The 16995-nt window shown below is 39.5% G+C and overlaps 1 protein-coding gene across 1 annotated transcript in view; it reads right to left on the bottom strand.

Annotated features, from left to right (window-relative positions):
* Positions 1-3951: 3951 nt before the first annotated feature.
* arhgef19 (Rho guanine nucleotide exchange factor (GEF) 19) overlaps positions 3952-16995 on the bottom strand; it is a 35062-nt gene continuing 22018 nt past the window's right edge. The window contains exons 5-17 of the mRNA XM_033628233.2: positions 15319-15451; positions 15156-15241; positions 14804-15060; positions 13232-13392; positions 12977-13129; positions 12545-12674; positions 12287-12361; positions 12100-12189; positions 11842-12005; positions 9839-9997; positions 9663-9742; positions 9472-9576; positions 3952-7226 (exon numbers count right to left, since the gene is read on the bottom strand). Coding sequence (XP_033484124.1) covers positions 7072-7226; positions 9472-9576; positions 9663-9742; positions 9839-9997; positions 11842-12005; positions 12100-12189; positions 12287-12361; positions 12545-12674; positions 12977-13129; positions 13232-13392; positions 14804-15060; positions 15156-15241; positions 15319-15451 — 1748 coding nt within the window. The 3' untranslated portion in view covers positions 3952-7071. The remainder of the gene's footprint in view (positions 7227-9471; positions 9577-9662; positions 9743-9838; positions 9998-11841; positions 12006-12099; positions 12190-12286; positions 12362-12544; positions 12675-12976; positions 13130-13231; positions 13393-14803; positions 15061-15155; positions 15242-15318; positions 15452-16995) is intronic.

Here is a 16995-nt window from a genome sequence, read left to right as displayed (position 1 = left end):
TTGTTCGGTAGAAAAAAAGTTCATTAATGACACTGCTAACAAAAGGGAAACTATTTATTTTTGATTTTGGGGTGAACTATCCCTTAGATAGGTTTTTTTGAAGTGAATAAACACGTTTGTTTGCACCAGTTTGCCATAAAACACTTTGAAGCAAGTCAGGTTTCATGTTAAATTTTACCTGCTGGCACAAAATGTGGCATTTACTGTAGAGGGTGCTCTCTATCTTAAGTCAACTTGGAAATGACTTATTTATGTTGAAGGATATTGATTATTTTCTCTTGAATATGATAGCAGTGTACATTGAACATTTAGTGATTTTATTACAACAACAAAACCCTATGAGGCTGAATATTTTTTGCTTTTTTCTTGCCCCCTCTGACTTAAAAGCATCACAGCTATATCAGCATATTTCAGCGATTAACATGGAGAGCACAGTGGTATTTTGACTAATAGGAACAAAGGACAAAATAACAGAAGTAAGACACAAGTCATAATAACCTGTAGTTGTCCTTTAAACTGCTACCTGTGGCACATGTGATTATGGTAATTATCCAGTGCCCGTACTTTAAAAAAGAGAGTATGATTTCAAGTGTCACAGTATTTTGCCAGCGGTATTATCTGTATTGGACAGCTAATGTAACGGCATTGTTTGCTTTGTTCTTTCAGGGACTCCAAGAAAGACTGATGGTTCTCTTCCCTCAAGACGTCCTGCTGCTGTCAGTTGACAACAAGCGTCTGAATATAACATATGAGGTAGTGTAAAATGACTCTATGGGAAAAATCCATAATAATACCCCCTCAACCACTGCGGAATAACTACGTGTCCCGGTAATCTTTACACAGCACTTGTTCTTGTGACACATGACAGATAGCATGGGTGGAACATTTTGTAACTCACACCTGCCGCCTGGGTACAGCATCACTCAATGCATTTCAGTCAAATAGAGCATCTTCTTGTACAGTCATTATATCATTTCATGGAAGTGAAAATTCCTGCTCAGGTTAAAGCATTTCTTCTTCTCCTATGTCATGTCTAACAGGGCAGGCTGCCCCGACACAGCATCAGAGCAGTGGAGAGGTCAGCCCTGCCCGGACGGCTGGAGTTTGAACTGATAGGTACATTGTGCAAACATGTGACATCAATACTTCATTAAGTTAAATGTAGCATTGGGTTATAGCAAAAGTAAGTGCTATGAGAAATACAGTTATTTCATATGATTACTGTTGTGTTTCAGGTGAGCTGGTGGAGCCCCTGCAGGTCTCTTGTTCCTGTCTGGAGGATTATCGGAACTGGGTGTTTCAGTTACAACAGGTTAGAATGCGCTGTCTGACAACGTTAAAGGAATGTAAAATGGTTAAGAATAATATATGGGCCATGAATTGGTGATTCCTTGGGGCTTTGTCACTGGTGAACATAGTGCAGTGAATATTAAACTTACATTCATCACTCAAAGGTGATAGTAGGGTTCAGAAGGTAGAGAGGCCATACATTGATTACAATTGATGCAACACACTGAAACCCAAGCTGCTCCTGATGGGCAGGGAGTGTGAGTGTGTGTATTAAAGTCTTAGGGCTGCAACTATTATCTTCGTTGTTGATTATTTTCTCGATTGATCGATTAGTTGCTTGGTCTATAAAATGGTGAAAAATAACACATCAGTGTTTACCATGGCATCTTCAAATGTCTTGTTTTGCCCACGACCCAAAGATACTCAGGTTACTGTCATAGAGAAGTAGAGAAACCAAAAAAATGTCCACATTTAAGAAGCTGGAATCAAAGAATTCTCACTTTCAACTGATTAATCGATTCATTTAATAGTTGACCATGTATAAATCAATCAATTAATGAGCTCTAGAGTGGACTAAAGGGTGAATGAGAAGCAAATTGTAAAGCACTTTGTTTTGTTAGGTAGAAAAAACTGTATGAGTGCAGTTCATTTACCATTTAGTACCATTTAGTACCATTTAGTACAGATGGTTCCTTTCTATTGCCCCCAAGTGGCCAAAAAATAAAAAAATAAACCACTTAAACCTCCTGAGACCCTGCGTCCTCATATGAGGACATTACCTTTTGTTTTTACTGGACCTTATACTTCAGTCTGCTTAACTTAGGCCTGTTGTCCTTGTTCATGGACACTTTTCTGTGCCATCTAGTGGTAGTAAAACCACAATACACTAATCCCTGTAAAAACAAGATGGCAGCCATCTCTGCTAACTCAGTCTGCAGCCGACCCTGAAACAAAAGTGGACATGTTCCAAAACCTGATCACATTTTATGGTTAAAACTTGTTTATTTATGATTAATAACATTTGTAGTTTGATATACCATACAAACTTTACCAATTTTAGCAAAAGTAACAAGCTAAGATGCTGTTAATTACAAAGTACTCCCTTGAAGACGTGGGGAACTTATCAGCTCGTTGAAGCACATTGGGACTTTATTATCGTCTTGTTTGAGGACATTGGGACTTTTCTGTCATCTTGTTTAGTTGTGTTTACTTTAATTTTTCATACTGATCAGGTCCTACTAATCCCAAATAGCTAGTAGAAATTAAAAATGCAAACCAAACAAAAGTTCAGGTCTCAGGAGGTTAATGCAGATTTAAGATTTAAGAGTCAGATACCCAGGCTAAGATATACTTTTTAAGACCATTTGTTATCTTTTGATCTCTGCTAAACATTTCCTAATGCTGCAGTGTCAGTTTAGTTTGGTATGAAAATCAACTGGTACAAACTTGTTAGAGATCAAACGCATTTTGGTTTATATTTTGTCAATTTATTTTTGTGGTTGCTCCATGGAAATGCAGTTGACAGTGAAGATTATTTCACTGTATCCTCATACAATGGTTTATATGATATCTAATGAATTAGTGCCTCACAAATGATGTTACGCACCTAACAGAAGTTAGATACTTAAAGTTATGTAGGCTAGGTTTAGGCAAGTAAAGTAACGTAGGTTAGGTTTAGAAAAAGAAAATGTTGACAATCTTCTTTAAAATAACTCAACTTTCTTTTGGTTTCACATGGTTCCAAACATCAGTCTCATGAGGGAAAGTCCTGTGTTTGTTTGACCCATCTATCACCCCAACCTGCCTGCTTACGTGGACTTTCCCTCTTTATTCTACTTCCTGCTTCACTCCTGTCAGCACATTGGTTATGTGATTGTAGCCTACCCTGTTACATGGGTTATACACTGTATGCTGGCGAATTATTTCGTAGGTATACGTACGAACAGTACATGAGAGCAGCCTGATTTTCAACATGTTGAAAACAATTCCTTTATAAAGGCAGCCATAGTTTTGTTGATACTGGGAAAATATGTTTGTGTTTGTGTGAAATATTCATGTGTGCCAAAGTGATGTGAAATGTGAAGCAACCCTGTAACAATAACATTTTCTCTGTGACCTGCAGCCAGACAGAAACAGCCACGTCACTGTGAGCCGCGCTGCACCTCCAATCATGCCAAAGCTGCAGAGGAGCAGGAAGGAGTCCCAGGAACCGATGATAACAGCCGACCAGTGTCGCATCAACGGGCGCAGCTGACTCGTCTGAATGTAGAAAAGCTTGACTGTAATTATAAATCTGAGAGAATGTGTAGATAGCATGTACATATTACTTTAATGTCCAACTGTGCCACAGAATGGAGATAACAGCAGTAAAATGTTCTCACCCTGTTTTGATATAATTGGGTGATTTTTTTCACTCTGAGGGACTGAAAAGACACTCATAGCTCCCTTTCATGTGAGGAAAAACAGAAACAAGGTTGTGACCCAGTTTGAGGCCAGACCACAGCTGAGGAAATGTTAGATGTAGAGACTGTAGAGCTGCTAAGGTTACTGAAGAAAATGTACATATTTAGCTTTGATGCCTTTACCGTGAAATACACAATGTTTGACTTTTCCACAATAAACTATTTGAAACCTCCAAAGAGTCAGTCATTCAACACAACATAAACTGGAAGTATCTGTATTTATTTAAATGGTTAAACATTTACAGTAGTGTGCAGAGATCCAGTGTATTACAGTATTTATATTTATTAGGGTATTAGAAATGAATCAGACTGAAAAGTTTAAAGTTCAGGAAGGTAATAATATTTGTCGAATCTTTGTTCATATAAATTACAGTCATAATAGTACATGAACCATTTCTCTACTCTTTATACATGAAGCCATCTACAGTAAAGTACATTTACATCAGAATCTCCTTAGAGAAGGACCAGCTAGAGGAGTATAAATACACATGCTGCAACAGCAACCACTTAAATTACAACTAACAACGCAGGTATAGAAAATAAAGGGGTTATAAACATTTCATGTGCCACTGGAAGAGTTTACATTTGAATGTTGATTATAGTGGTTCTTTAACAACAGGTCTTAGCTCAGTTACACTGTGCTTTTGGTCATTTGATGAGGGGAACGATGTGGACAATGTAGGCCTAAATGTAATTCAGTGCTTTGCGTATTACTTGATCCAGATCTAGCTTCTAGTAAACTGGGTATAAAGTTTCAAAATTAGTATATGTGAAGCAAACTTGCACTTAAACCACACTGACAGTCCATGTTAATGCAACCCGAGGTGAATTTGGTAGGTGACTATTTCCTGGTTTATAAAGGACAGTTCTTTTATATTTCTCTTACTGACAACAAATATTGTGAAATAAACAAATCCAACATCCTCCAACCTCTCTATCCTGTCCGTGGTACACAAAAGCCCAACTTGTTCCTACTGGAGACAGAAATTTTAGTTTCAATATAAGTTTTAATATCAAAAAGGGCTAAAGCATCCCATCAAACAGCTGGGCGTTGTAGTTATAAGCAAATGTTAGTCAAACAGAAATAAATAGTGCATTTGTTGGGGACTATTTTTAGCTGTGGATGAATACACATTTGGTGTTCTAGTCAGTATTTACCTTTACCGGGTGGTGTAAGAGGGATCAGCTTAGAATAAACTACAGTGTGTGTGTGCTGTTGTTAAACCTATTATGCTTTTTCCTTATTGGCTGTCAGATATATAACTTCAGAATGTCAATGCTCAAATGTGGCCAAATTTTCAAATAACGAGGTAAATGTTCATAAAACTAGCCTTTGTGAGCAAAAACCTCAGGCTTGTTTTGAATACTAATATTCAAATGATTTTTTAAAATTCTACTGTCAAGACAAGCTGACGTCAGCTTATGACAAATTTCTTTATATGGTCATCTGATCCAGGGACGTTACTGATACCCTGCTACATGTAGCTACATGCTAACGTCAGAGAAACATGTCATCTTAGTTGCCAATGTTGTTAATTTCGGATGATATTCCTGCTAGAACAGAATATTTTGGTTTGGAGTCTCTTAACCCTTTAAAACCTGACCAAATTGACTTAAATTCTTTCAAAAATATTGGACGAAGGCTCTGAGCAACGAAGGAAGAAATGACCCAAAAAATTTGCAAGAAATTAATAAAAAGGGAAAAAAATTACAAAAAAGAAAGAAAGAAGGTTAAAAACAAACAAGGAAATGACCCAAAAAACTGCTTAAAATGTATTAAAAAAAACAAAACAATAACATAATTTAAAACTGTGACAATAATTATAAATATAGTTTTCCCTAGCCTTGTTCTTTTACCTCATTTTTAAAAATAATTTTCTGAATCTATTAATGTTTTTTTTGCATTTTGTGGGACATTTCTTACCAAGTAGCTCATTGCTTTTTTCGCCCATGTTTTTGAAAGAAACCCCAACATTTAGCTCAGGGTTCAAAGGTTTAAGATCCCTGAACCCTTTAAGAAAGATTTTTTGCATGCATATGCAAGACCCTGAAATGCTCACCAATCAGAGCAGACTGAGCTTTTTCAGGAGAGTTGCTTAAAGAGATAGTCGTTAAACTGAGCATCTGACTGAGGGTGAATACAACAATAGAAGTGCGAAGAAAAAAAGTGTCTTTTGATTATCAAAGCATGTTAAGATGTTCTAGTAGAAAGTGTGAACTGTAAACTAAGTGTAATAGGTCCCCTTTAATATTTCTGAACAGTGGGGCTATTTGTGGGCTTTCTAATAAAAACATAGACTATAGACAGCCTAATCTTTTAAACAGATTAGGTAACAAACAGAAAAAAAGTATTTGTGTACTATGACCTTGTCCTTCATTTATGTTACAGTAGAATAGTGAAACCATCTTTAAAGAAAAAAAAAATTAAACCGTCATTCTGCAGTTGCCTTGTTTGGACAACTATCAGAGTTCATGCAGTCCAAATTGTTACTACAGTACAGACTATATACAGTGCATACAGTGAGGGTGTTGTCCTCTTTAACAAGGAGGCAAGGATGTGTTAACAATCCACATCTTTTGACACATGGATGGAAATGATGCACTGCAGTGTATCAAATATTGGATGGACTATAAAACACAAAACCACACCAGGCATTTCTTCTCATAACCAGTGTACACTGTTGTCGAATACACTGACTACACAGCAGGACAGCTTCTTATCTGCCTTCTGAAATGAAAGCAGCACTCAGTGAGAACAAAGATGAAAGATTAAAGGCCTCTGACGTGTCCTGATGCAGCTCAGACGAAGAAGCTGCCTCGAGCGACATTTTGATGTTGTGACATTACATGAGTGAATCTCCTGCCCCTCACAGAGCTCAGCTGACTGAATACAGCAGAGGAAAAATGCAGTGACAGGCTTCTCTAACATGAGCCAAGGAGTGTAAACATTTACCTTTGGATATGAGAACATTTACTGCCTGTGCTGATAAATGTGCATGTGTTTCTCAGACTTAAAAATGGTAATAAGATGCATTCACAGAAGGCATGCATAAAGTGATTGCTCCTTTAGAAACTTCAGTGTGGCAAAACTGTTAAAAATGTCAACAGACTCTTATTGTATAAAAACCTTTTTAACTAAAAGCTTTTCGCAGCTAGCATGCTAAAGGAAAATGCTGATACACAGTGAAAAACGTTGTTGATTTAGCACCTGCGTACTACATGTAGATCCCACACATATCTAAAATGAAAACAATGACCCAGAAGCTTAAAGATGCAACCTAGCAACTCAGACACACATGACTAGTTGCAGTAAAGATAGTTAGTCTTCCCCCTCTAATTTCTGCGTGACACATTTGATGCGGATATTTTCTCGGAGATTGCGGAGACGAGCGCTGCGACTTGTGATTTCCTCCACGTAGGTTTTGGGGAACCAGCCCCGTTCCCCGTCTGACAGTCGGATGCCTTCCACCCAGCCTGGTAAAAGACAACAACCCTTAGACATCAAACCATTACACACACACTCACAGAGAGAGGTGGGACCAAGTCATTGTTTTGCAAGTGACGAGTCTCAAGTCCCAAGACTTAGGGGTTGTACATATGCTGTGTTTTTTGCACCTTCAAATTCATTGTTTTCAATGTAGACATGTGGCAGGTGTGCTCAAATGCCAGAGCAAGCTGCCATGGCACACATGTGTTCCTGAGCGCCTATTTTTCTGGGCGCAACTGAGATAAACTGAATTCAACTTTTGAAATGCAGCAGCACGCACCACATGTCATGTGACAAGGACCAACCAGTCACAGGGGACAGATGTCTCTCCCTTTTTCCATAAATGTCAGTCTGTGGTAATATGGAGAAGAAGTTGATCATTCTAGTGCAGGGCTGCCAGAGCTTTACGTCTGTCCCACGGACAATTTTAGCAATTTTTAACAATTTTAGGCCGACACACAAACAGCGCCTGGAAGAAGATCAGATCTGTACTCAGGATTTCAGGTAAACAGGCTATGATATGGTGCTTCTTGAGGTTGCTTAGCAAACTCAGACACACCCTGCCACCATGATCTTGGAAGCTGGCACAGAGAAGGCAGCGCCTGGTCTTGCATTTCCCAGGTGGTTAAAGACACGGCATGTGTCAAGATCCAAGTCCTAAACTTTGAGTTTCAAGTCCTGAACATGTCATAATGTCACGAGTGCTTTATAAAAGGCATATTTGTCTGTTGAAACAACTTCTTTGAAAGTTGTTGTGTCTCCATGTGTAATTTTTGACCTCCACATTTTACATGGCCTACTGCAATTCATTATTTGTCGACCATCTGTAGTTTTTATACGCAAACAAAATTATCTTTGGTATCATTTTTTACAAGTGCTGCTCAGTAATGTAACATTAGTTCTTCATGGTTCTGGATGCTGTTAGATTGGTTCAAACAACCTGGATCTGGAGAATTAAGTGTCAGTTTGCTGTGAATTAACAGCGTTATAGCTAGCTGATTCAGGAAATGAAGGGAAATGAACTGATCCTGACATTTTAAATAACATACGTTTTAATCTTTGGTCTTGGGGGAAGGTATCAAGTATTTTTAATTTGAAAGTCTCAAGTCAAATTAAAGTCACAAGTCATCTATGCTAAGTCGAGTTGCAAGTCTTTATTATTTTATCAAGTTGAGTTGTCATTTGTGTCATAAATTTATGACTTGAGCTTCATTCAATTGCACACCTCTGCATGCTGTTAAAAGTAGCCCTCTAGATACATTCTTATGTAAAATACTCTGCTACGATCAATATTTTGTTTGACATGATTTTCCCACACAAACAGTTAGAAAACAACTACTCTACTCTCGTCCCGCCCACCGCCACTGACCAATGAAAGAGCAGTGCGGATCAACACTGTTAGCGTCAGAGGAAACATCAGAGAGATTCAGCTATACATGTTTTAGCCTCAATCAAACCCAGACTGCGGGTGCTTTCACACCTGCCCTGTTTGGTTTGGTTTCATCAAACTCAAGTTCCTTTGGGCAGGTGTGAACACAGCAATTGCACTCGGGTGAGCGCCAAAACAACCGGACCGAGACCTTCTTGAAGAGGTGGTCTCGATCCGGTTACAAACAAACTCAGTTTTTATATGTTTATGTTGTATGTGAGCTTGTGGGCTAACTGTCAGTGGCTGTCACAGTGTTAGTGATTGTGAAACATACAATAATTACCCCTATTGTCATATTGTTTTCATATTATTATTATACCAGAGGTCTAATCAACATTTGCAGAATGATATATTCTGTTTGGCTGAAATGTTTATATTACACGTAATAAGTCTGCTCTGTGCTGGAGGTTTCTTTGCTGTGTTGAAGTCTGGTCCCCTGTTGATATGTGTTTCCTGAATTAGACAGTGCTGGCTTTCATATTAGTGATGTATCTAATCTAGCTTGCCTGGGCTATGTTTGAATCTCTGATTGTAGGGAAGTGCACAGACATCGCCCCCTTCAGTAGAGGAATGGGAAAACACCTCTCTAGTGTCAAACAGATACAGTCAGTAAAGTCAAGGTCTGACATTTTAGGTACGTAAACAGAAGATAAACACATTTTTGACTGGAGTGACTTAAAAGTTCCGTCAGCCAGTGGGAAACACAAATCTAACTTTTTATGGACACAAGTTACTTTTATTTAAGTGCAGATTGACTTTGGAATGCAGTTTATCTTAAAAAAGGACACTACCCAAATTCTTACCATCACTTGTAATGGTCTTAGCATGAAGAATGTCGGCCTTCTCCAGCGTTAACTCATCATGCTCTTGGGCCTGATAGCTTTTGATGCACTGAACCTGGGATATATCTGAGAGGGAAAGGACAAGAGAAAGATGAATGAGAGAATTAAAAGCTTTACACTGATTCATAGTGCGCCTAAAGCTCTCCACTGACCATCATTCTCACTGGCCTGCTCGATGTCTTCCAGGGGATCAGATGGAAACATTGCTGTGATCCATCTCTGCTTCCCGCTCCTTGGTAGACACAAAACAGGGCAGTTAGAGCACCATCTGCTAAGCGTCCAGTTTGGACTGAAGCTTAAGTATTGTTGACAAGGTGTTGTTACTCACTCAGTGTGTGACTTAAGCAGGATCTGGTGTTTGAGGTGCTGGCCTTCACACAGCTGCAGGTGGAAGATGAAGCCTGAGATGCCCTGCAGCTTCTGACTGAGGTCCTTCACTTTTAGCTCTCCGATCTTGGCGTGTACAAACACCATGAACTTCCACGTACTGCAAAAAAAAGATGTTTTAATATCAAGACCAAGATCACGAGACAACAGTGCTTGTCTATTTTTTTTTTTCATAACCAGTGAGTGAATCTTTAAAGCCACTATGTGTGGAATTTTTATGTGGTTTGGCAGCTTTCAAATTATTCCAGTGGTTTATGTTTGTAGTAAAGAGATATAATCCTGGTGAAAATTGGTGCATTATGTGTGCTGTTTTCAGACCATTAATGTCAGGTAAATAGAGGTAGTGGTAGTGGCGTGCATTGTTGTTTGTACAGACTCTTCTTTGACACTACCACTAGGAGTTGTAGCCACTAAGTTAGAAATGTTTAAATCCCACACTTCGTAGGAGATAAATTCAATCTTCAAGGAACAACATGACATTTTGATTTTGGGAAATACATGGTGTTTCTAACTGTAAGTAAACAAGAAGCCCAACACCATTCTCATGTCTGTGCGCCAAATAAAAAATTTGAACCAGCATGCAATTAGCAAGTTGGAGTCTGTGCCTGTTGCCTGGCAAAGTCGCTGTGACGACAAGACTCCAGGAAATCACTCCACTCAGCCAAGAATAAGACCAATACACAAACCCACTGTGAAACTACAAGTTCCTGTTTTTATACTTCTATTTTATCACCCATTAAACAATGCCTTAGTGAGCTTTAGAGATGCTGGTAGGCAAATTCTTTAAGCAGAGCCAGGCTAACTGTTTCCACCAGTTACTGGCCTTTATGCTAAGCTAAGCTAACTCCCTTACTTTAGCATCATATTAAGGGCACAGAATAAGAGTGCTATCAATGTTCCCATGTAACTCTTGGCAAGAAAGCAAATATTTCCCAAAATGTCAACCTATTTTTTACTACTATACTCATGTTAAATGTACATTGAAAGGGTACTGGCTGTGTAGATATCTTAAAGAATAGGGTAAAAGAAAACCTTGTTCCTTGCAAAAATACATTCTAAAGTCCATCCAAAGCAAAGCTAGCAGTCTGAATTCGCAAAACCAAGTGGATTTCTACTAAAGTTACAATCTGTTTAAAAAAAATTCCTCCTGGCTTTTCTATTCTTTTACTCTCTATCAACAGATTACCTGGATCCCTCTTCAGTTAAAAGGAAAATGCATCAAATACAGAGAATTTTGTTTTTGGAAATATACAGAAATATAATTGATTAGAGTAAATGAATAAACCTAGCGACTATCTTGTGATGTATTCCAGCCGCAATACAGTGATCCGTGGCATGAGGCAAATGTCAGTCAAGAGGGGCCAGCGGACCCTTTCATACTTCCTACCATCCTACTTCTGATCCCACTGCATGGACTACCCCCATCTTTGAACATGGCCTTTATTTTGATCTCAGCTTCACACCTGTAAAATTTCACAGTGGTGATGCTATCACATTGGCAAAATCTGTCCACAGACATAAATAGAAACACCTGCCAAAATATACTCAAAACAGCTTCTGTGGTAGTTCCCACTACAACAGGGGTCCCCAGGACCACATTTGACCATGATAACACCCACACACAAACTCACAAGGGTTAAAGCAACAGCAGCTATTGCAAGGCAACGCAATTCTAAAAAATTTTCACAAAATAGAAACAGTGGATTTTGTTTCCTAATTATCACAGTGTTGTTATGTTGGGCCTGTATGAAGAAGAGGAATGATTGCAGCACCCATTACTCTTTCAGCATGCTTATATGGCATGTGAGCATTGTGTTCAGATAGACTTATCCTGTTACTTGTATTCAACACATTTTCTAAATGTTTGCTATTGCCTTTCACAAGACACGCTTCAATTCAATTTTTTAGTTTTCTGTCTCTCTGTGTCGACTGCATATAACTCACTCCTTCCTCCTGGACAGCAGGAGACAGTCGTTGAACAGGTGGAGGTACACCGGCTTGGTGGGAAACTTGAGCTTTGATCCAGATATACTCATCATCTGAGTGTCCACTTCCAGGAGTTCACCGTGTTTCACCAGCCAGCGGGACTGAGAGATCAGAGGAAAGATCTAAAGAAGAGAAGGAAGCTGCTGAATAAGAAACACGTGTGCAAAATGTTACAACCTTGCATATAAAAAAGACACTTTACAAGACTTCAGTCACCTTTCCCTCAAAATTGATTTTCTTATTGAGGTGAATAAGTTCCTCCATCCTCTTCATCGACTGCACACTGGAGTTACATTCTTTGATGATCTAAAAAGACACACACCAGCATGGTTATTACTGTTGTGCCTCACCAGTGATAATACTGGTTCTTATCCAACTGGCTATTAGAGATGATAATCACCACCTTTTTTAGCTCATTGAAAGCTTTTGTGGCAGTGTCCTCATCTCGGGAGCCCGGTGTCGTCCTCTTTAAGATGTTCTGGAAAGTAAAGACGTTTTTGTGAAGACGTGCCAAGAGAGTAAACAATACTCTTGTTATTCACTATTGGGAAAAAAAACACAGCTGCGGCAAATTGCGTAGCCGGTCCAAATATTACTCCATTTACAGTAATTAGGTTTCAAGTGTGAACATGAATTTGGCAGTGAATGTTTAATCATGTACCTCCACCAGCATTTTAAGCCGTGTGATCCTCTGAAACGGGAGGATTAGAAAAGAGGTCAGAGGAAGTCTTTGGCAGATGGGGTCCTCCTCCAAACGAGCCAGGATGCCGGGGAAACGAGGGTTCTCGTGCCTGCGAGGACAAGACGGGAAAATATAGAGAAAACTCTTCAATAACTTTTAGTGAAAGTGGGTGTGGATGCCAGCGTGCTTTTTCACCCTAAGAAAAAAATCTTCAGCCTCCTCTAGATGAACCATCTGCAAGTTAAGTCATGCAGGTGTAAAATAATACCTCGACACCGTGAGAGGAAATTATGGACATCCAGCAGGAAACAATTGGGTTTTATGCACTACAGAGAGACAGTGCCTGAATACATTTACATTTAAGTGTCAAACAGCTGATATGTCATACATGTGATGACAGCAAGAACTCACAGTAAACGCTGGTATGTCTGCTCCTGATACGCCTGGTTGGTTACATAAGGTAAATAAACCCTTCTCAGAGCTGGGCAGTGGTCCAGGACGATGTCGCACACATCAAACCGCAGAATGTCCTCCTCCAGCCTGTGCTCCAAGTCCTCAAGAAACCTACGAGTGAGGAGAAAACACACTCAGAGAAGGAGATAACTGAGATGTTAAAATAAAGGCCTGAGGGTGTAACAGAGGCGTATCAGCAGCATGTTACTTCACCTCTCACTGACTCCTTTGACTTCAGGCAGCTTGGAGAAGAGCCACTGCTTATCCTGAGCTCCAAGACACTCTGCGAGCTCCTGCGACAACATGAAGTGGTCCACCGCGATCGTCAGACTACGAATGTACGACGCCTCGGATGTCACCAGCTCAAACTTTGCCTAGGTTGAGGAAGACAGAGTATGTCAGTCAGTCATCTACAGCAGTGATTCTCAAATACCCATTTTACACCAGGTTAGCTCTGTTCATGAGCCAGTTTTGTTCATGATTCCTGGAACCTTGGTGCTATCTGGTGAACCAGTCCCCATTTACACCAGATTTGCACGGAACCATTGTAATCAAGGATGTGTCATCAGTGCAGGGCATTGCACAAAGCACAACAGAAGTAAAAAGTAGCAGCAAAATGGCAGATCACATTGAGTATTACAGATATTTGTCCATAAAGCAAGCATTGACCAACTCTCAATAAGACCACTCCTTTCTTTCCTCACTTGAAACTCCAACAGCAGCAATAATCTCGTCAAAAAGCCAATGTGATTTTTGATTTTAACAGGCAGGGACATCATGGGAAACAGAAAATGAAAAGAAGCAAGGGTACTTTGTAGTATCAGGAATAATAGGTCCTTTATGTCCATGACTGTCCTTTAATATCACTAAGGTTCTTATGATCTATAACTTTGATTCATGGAAAGCCCGGGTATTTTCAAGGAGGGAGAAATCTTCCACTCATTAATAAGCTATAGTCCATTCTGTATGTCTTAATATCAAAGACAATAAAACAGAATTCACCAGTCAAAATACACATTTAACCTACTTTTATGATTTTTGAAGTGTAATTGCAATCGCCAGAAGTAAAAAGCTAACATTTCAAACAAATGCCTATGACCAAACTACAATGAGGTCACACGACTTAATATCCCTACCACGATGAGGCTTTAAAGCTGTGTTTGCCATGATGATGTTATGTAGTTTCATTGAGCCACTTGTTAGCAACCACCTTTTTTTGAGACCCATAAAAGCTTCAGAATTTAGAGGTGGGGTGTTTCCTGACATATGTGATAGGGATTTTTCGATCCGATATCTGGATAGAAAATCGGCCCAGATATCATCAAAATAGATGGATCAGGTATCGGAAAATGCAACCTATACCTGAGGCGATCCTTTCCCTTTAAATCTATTGCGATGCGAGCTACGTCATACGTCATGGAGCGAAGGAGAGAATCTGCTGTGTGGAGATATTTCACACTATTTCAACTGCTGTTGCACAATTGTTTATTTTTGTTAAAAATAAATAGTTCATCATTGTGTTAATCTGTTTCATCTTGTTTTGTTTTATCTTAGGAAAGAACTGTGTAGTCATCAATGCCTGATGCCTCCAGGCATTGCTGAGGCTATAGAAGTGAAAAAATACATCAGATTATTCCAAAGGAGAAACATGAGGGGGCCCCAGGTATATTCTCTATCTTCTCAGGGCTCCTTGGCTGAAAAATGATTGAGAGCCTCTGATCTACAGAACATTAACTAGCGGACAGCTGTCCAAAGATAAACAAAATTCTGCAACATCTCATTCACCTCCTGTAATTTACGTTCCTCATTGCTGAAGTTGTCGAGCTGGCCGCTGGTTCGAACATCGGGGATGTCCTGCCACAGTGCAAAAGCAGAACCTCGTGATGAGCGGAAGGAGCTGGATGGAGACAGATTAGAAGGAGACGGGGTCCCGTCTGACCCTTCGTCCCTGAGCCCATCATCCTCTGTGCCTGGCTCCTTCCCTTGCTGCCTCTGGATCTCTCTGTTGATGGCGACATCACTGTATTCCTGGTACAGAATCGCTGCAGGGGAGTAAAAAAGGATATTATGGGAAATCCAACAAATCTTGGTTTAATGAGGTGCACTGGCTAAAAAGACTTGAAAAGGGGAAACTTACAACTGGGCAAAAACCGTGATAATCGATTGGAACCAGCAACGGTTGGAAGTGTGCTGACGTCCTCCTCTATTGACTTCTTTCGCATTCTGTGAAAAAAAAGTGAGCTGACATTAATACATGTCTTTTAATCTTTTCGGTTTATAAATATTCTAAGTCTGTTTACCCGAGTTTTGTGCTCCAACGGTGCAAAGGCATGCCATTGTCACTGCTGGGCAGAGCAGGTGCAGGTCCAACAGGACTCTGAGGAGCGCTGTCACTAGAGCCTCCTGAGCTGCGATGCTTGGTGCTGGACTTATCTAAAGAGGATAGAAAGTAGACAGTGCAGGTGTGAGGTCCAGGGAAGAGCAATGGACCTCATGTTATAAAAGTTCATGAAACAGTACTCTCTGTTTGCACCTTGCTGGATGTTTATGGACAGCTTCTTCAGATGTAAAACTGCAGCAACACTTGAAATACACAGAACAGCTTCTTGACATAATCAGCTGTTTTAGACTCTTTGCTCGCAGTTCACCTATTTGTGTCTTCTTCTTCTTAATCTACCAAACATTTAAATTACCCAGTTACCTAGTCTCTGGGGGTAACAAACATTTTCTTTTCCCTACTATGTTTTTTAGACATTTTAGCCTGTATTAGATAGTACAGAGGCGAGACGTGAGGGGAAATAAGACAGGGGAAAAGAACAAAATGACATGCAACAAAAGTCTAAAGCTGGACTCGTACCAGGCACATTGTGATTACACAGCATCTGAAGCCCCCAGTAATTATTATCATTTATGATTCATCTGTTGACAATTGTTTTATAAACACAATAAATTCATTAGTTACATTTACTGGGACACTTCAGAAATTTTAACCTATTTTCCCATGTTTTTGTGTCTAAGCGACTCATGGAGACAACAATTTTTGAAACTGGCCCAGCATTAAGAGAGAGACAGGCTGCAACGTAACCCCTACAAGCAACTGTGCACTGTCAATTTATATCTACTAAAAGTGTTTGTTTTTGCCACTGACATGCTCAGATTGTTGTTTTAAGTGTCCGACAATATTACAGAAAGGATCCTTACAGAGAAATAATTCATTTTTCTTACGTTTTTGCTTGATCCAAGTCTCGCTCAATCATAGAAACTATAGCAAGAGTTGGAGAGAATAGTGCCTGGAAGAGTGTGTTGTGTTGAAAGAAAAGAAAGAGTAGCTTAATATTTCCTAAAAGATTTCCATTTTACGGCTGAATATTTAGTTGATTTCCACAGTGCAGAAAGGGAGAGAATTCAGAATGCGACTTTACCTAAGGTAAGGTAAGGTAAGGTAAGGTAACTTTATTTGTACCCGAAGGTAGATTTGGTGAGAGTGAGTGAGTGAGACTTGGATACACACACTAATAAACAGACCTTATCAAGGGTAAGGAAAAGTGTTTTATTTCTCTGTAGGGATCCTTTACGTAATATTTTCAGATACTGAGATAACAATCTGTGCATGTCAGTGGCAAAACCAAACACTTTGAGTGGACGTACACTGACTGTGCATAAACTCTATAAGTGGAGCCAGTTTCACAGCTGCAGCTGGAGTGGTCAATACTGAACCACTTTCAAAAATTGGTGTATCTATTAGTATCAGTTAGTCCCTATTATTAGCCCTGAGCCTGAAGTAATGTCTCCTCATTGCTTGTTTTGTTTAACCAACAGCCCAGAACTCACATAAAAAAATTCTGTTCGTCAAATAACTGATTAAGAGACTAATGTTTCCAAGTTAAAGTAAAACATTTTCTCATATTAGGTTTAAGAGTCTGTGAATTTTGGAATTTCACTTGTCCCAAATATTGACCTTTGCCCTCATGAGACAA

The sequence above is a fragment of the Epinephelus lanceolatus genome, chromosome 8, assembly GCF_041903045.1.
Source record: "Epinephelus lanceolatus isolate andai-2023 chromosome 8, ASM4190304v1, whole genome shotgun sequence".
Taxonomy (NCBI): domain Eukaryota; kingdom Metazoa; phylum Chordata; class Actinopteri; order Perciformes; family Serranidae; genus Epinephelus; species Epinephelus lanceolatus.
This window is presented reverse-complemented; position numbering and strand designations above follow the sequence as displayed.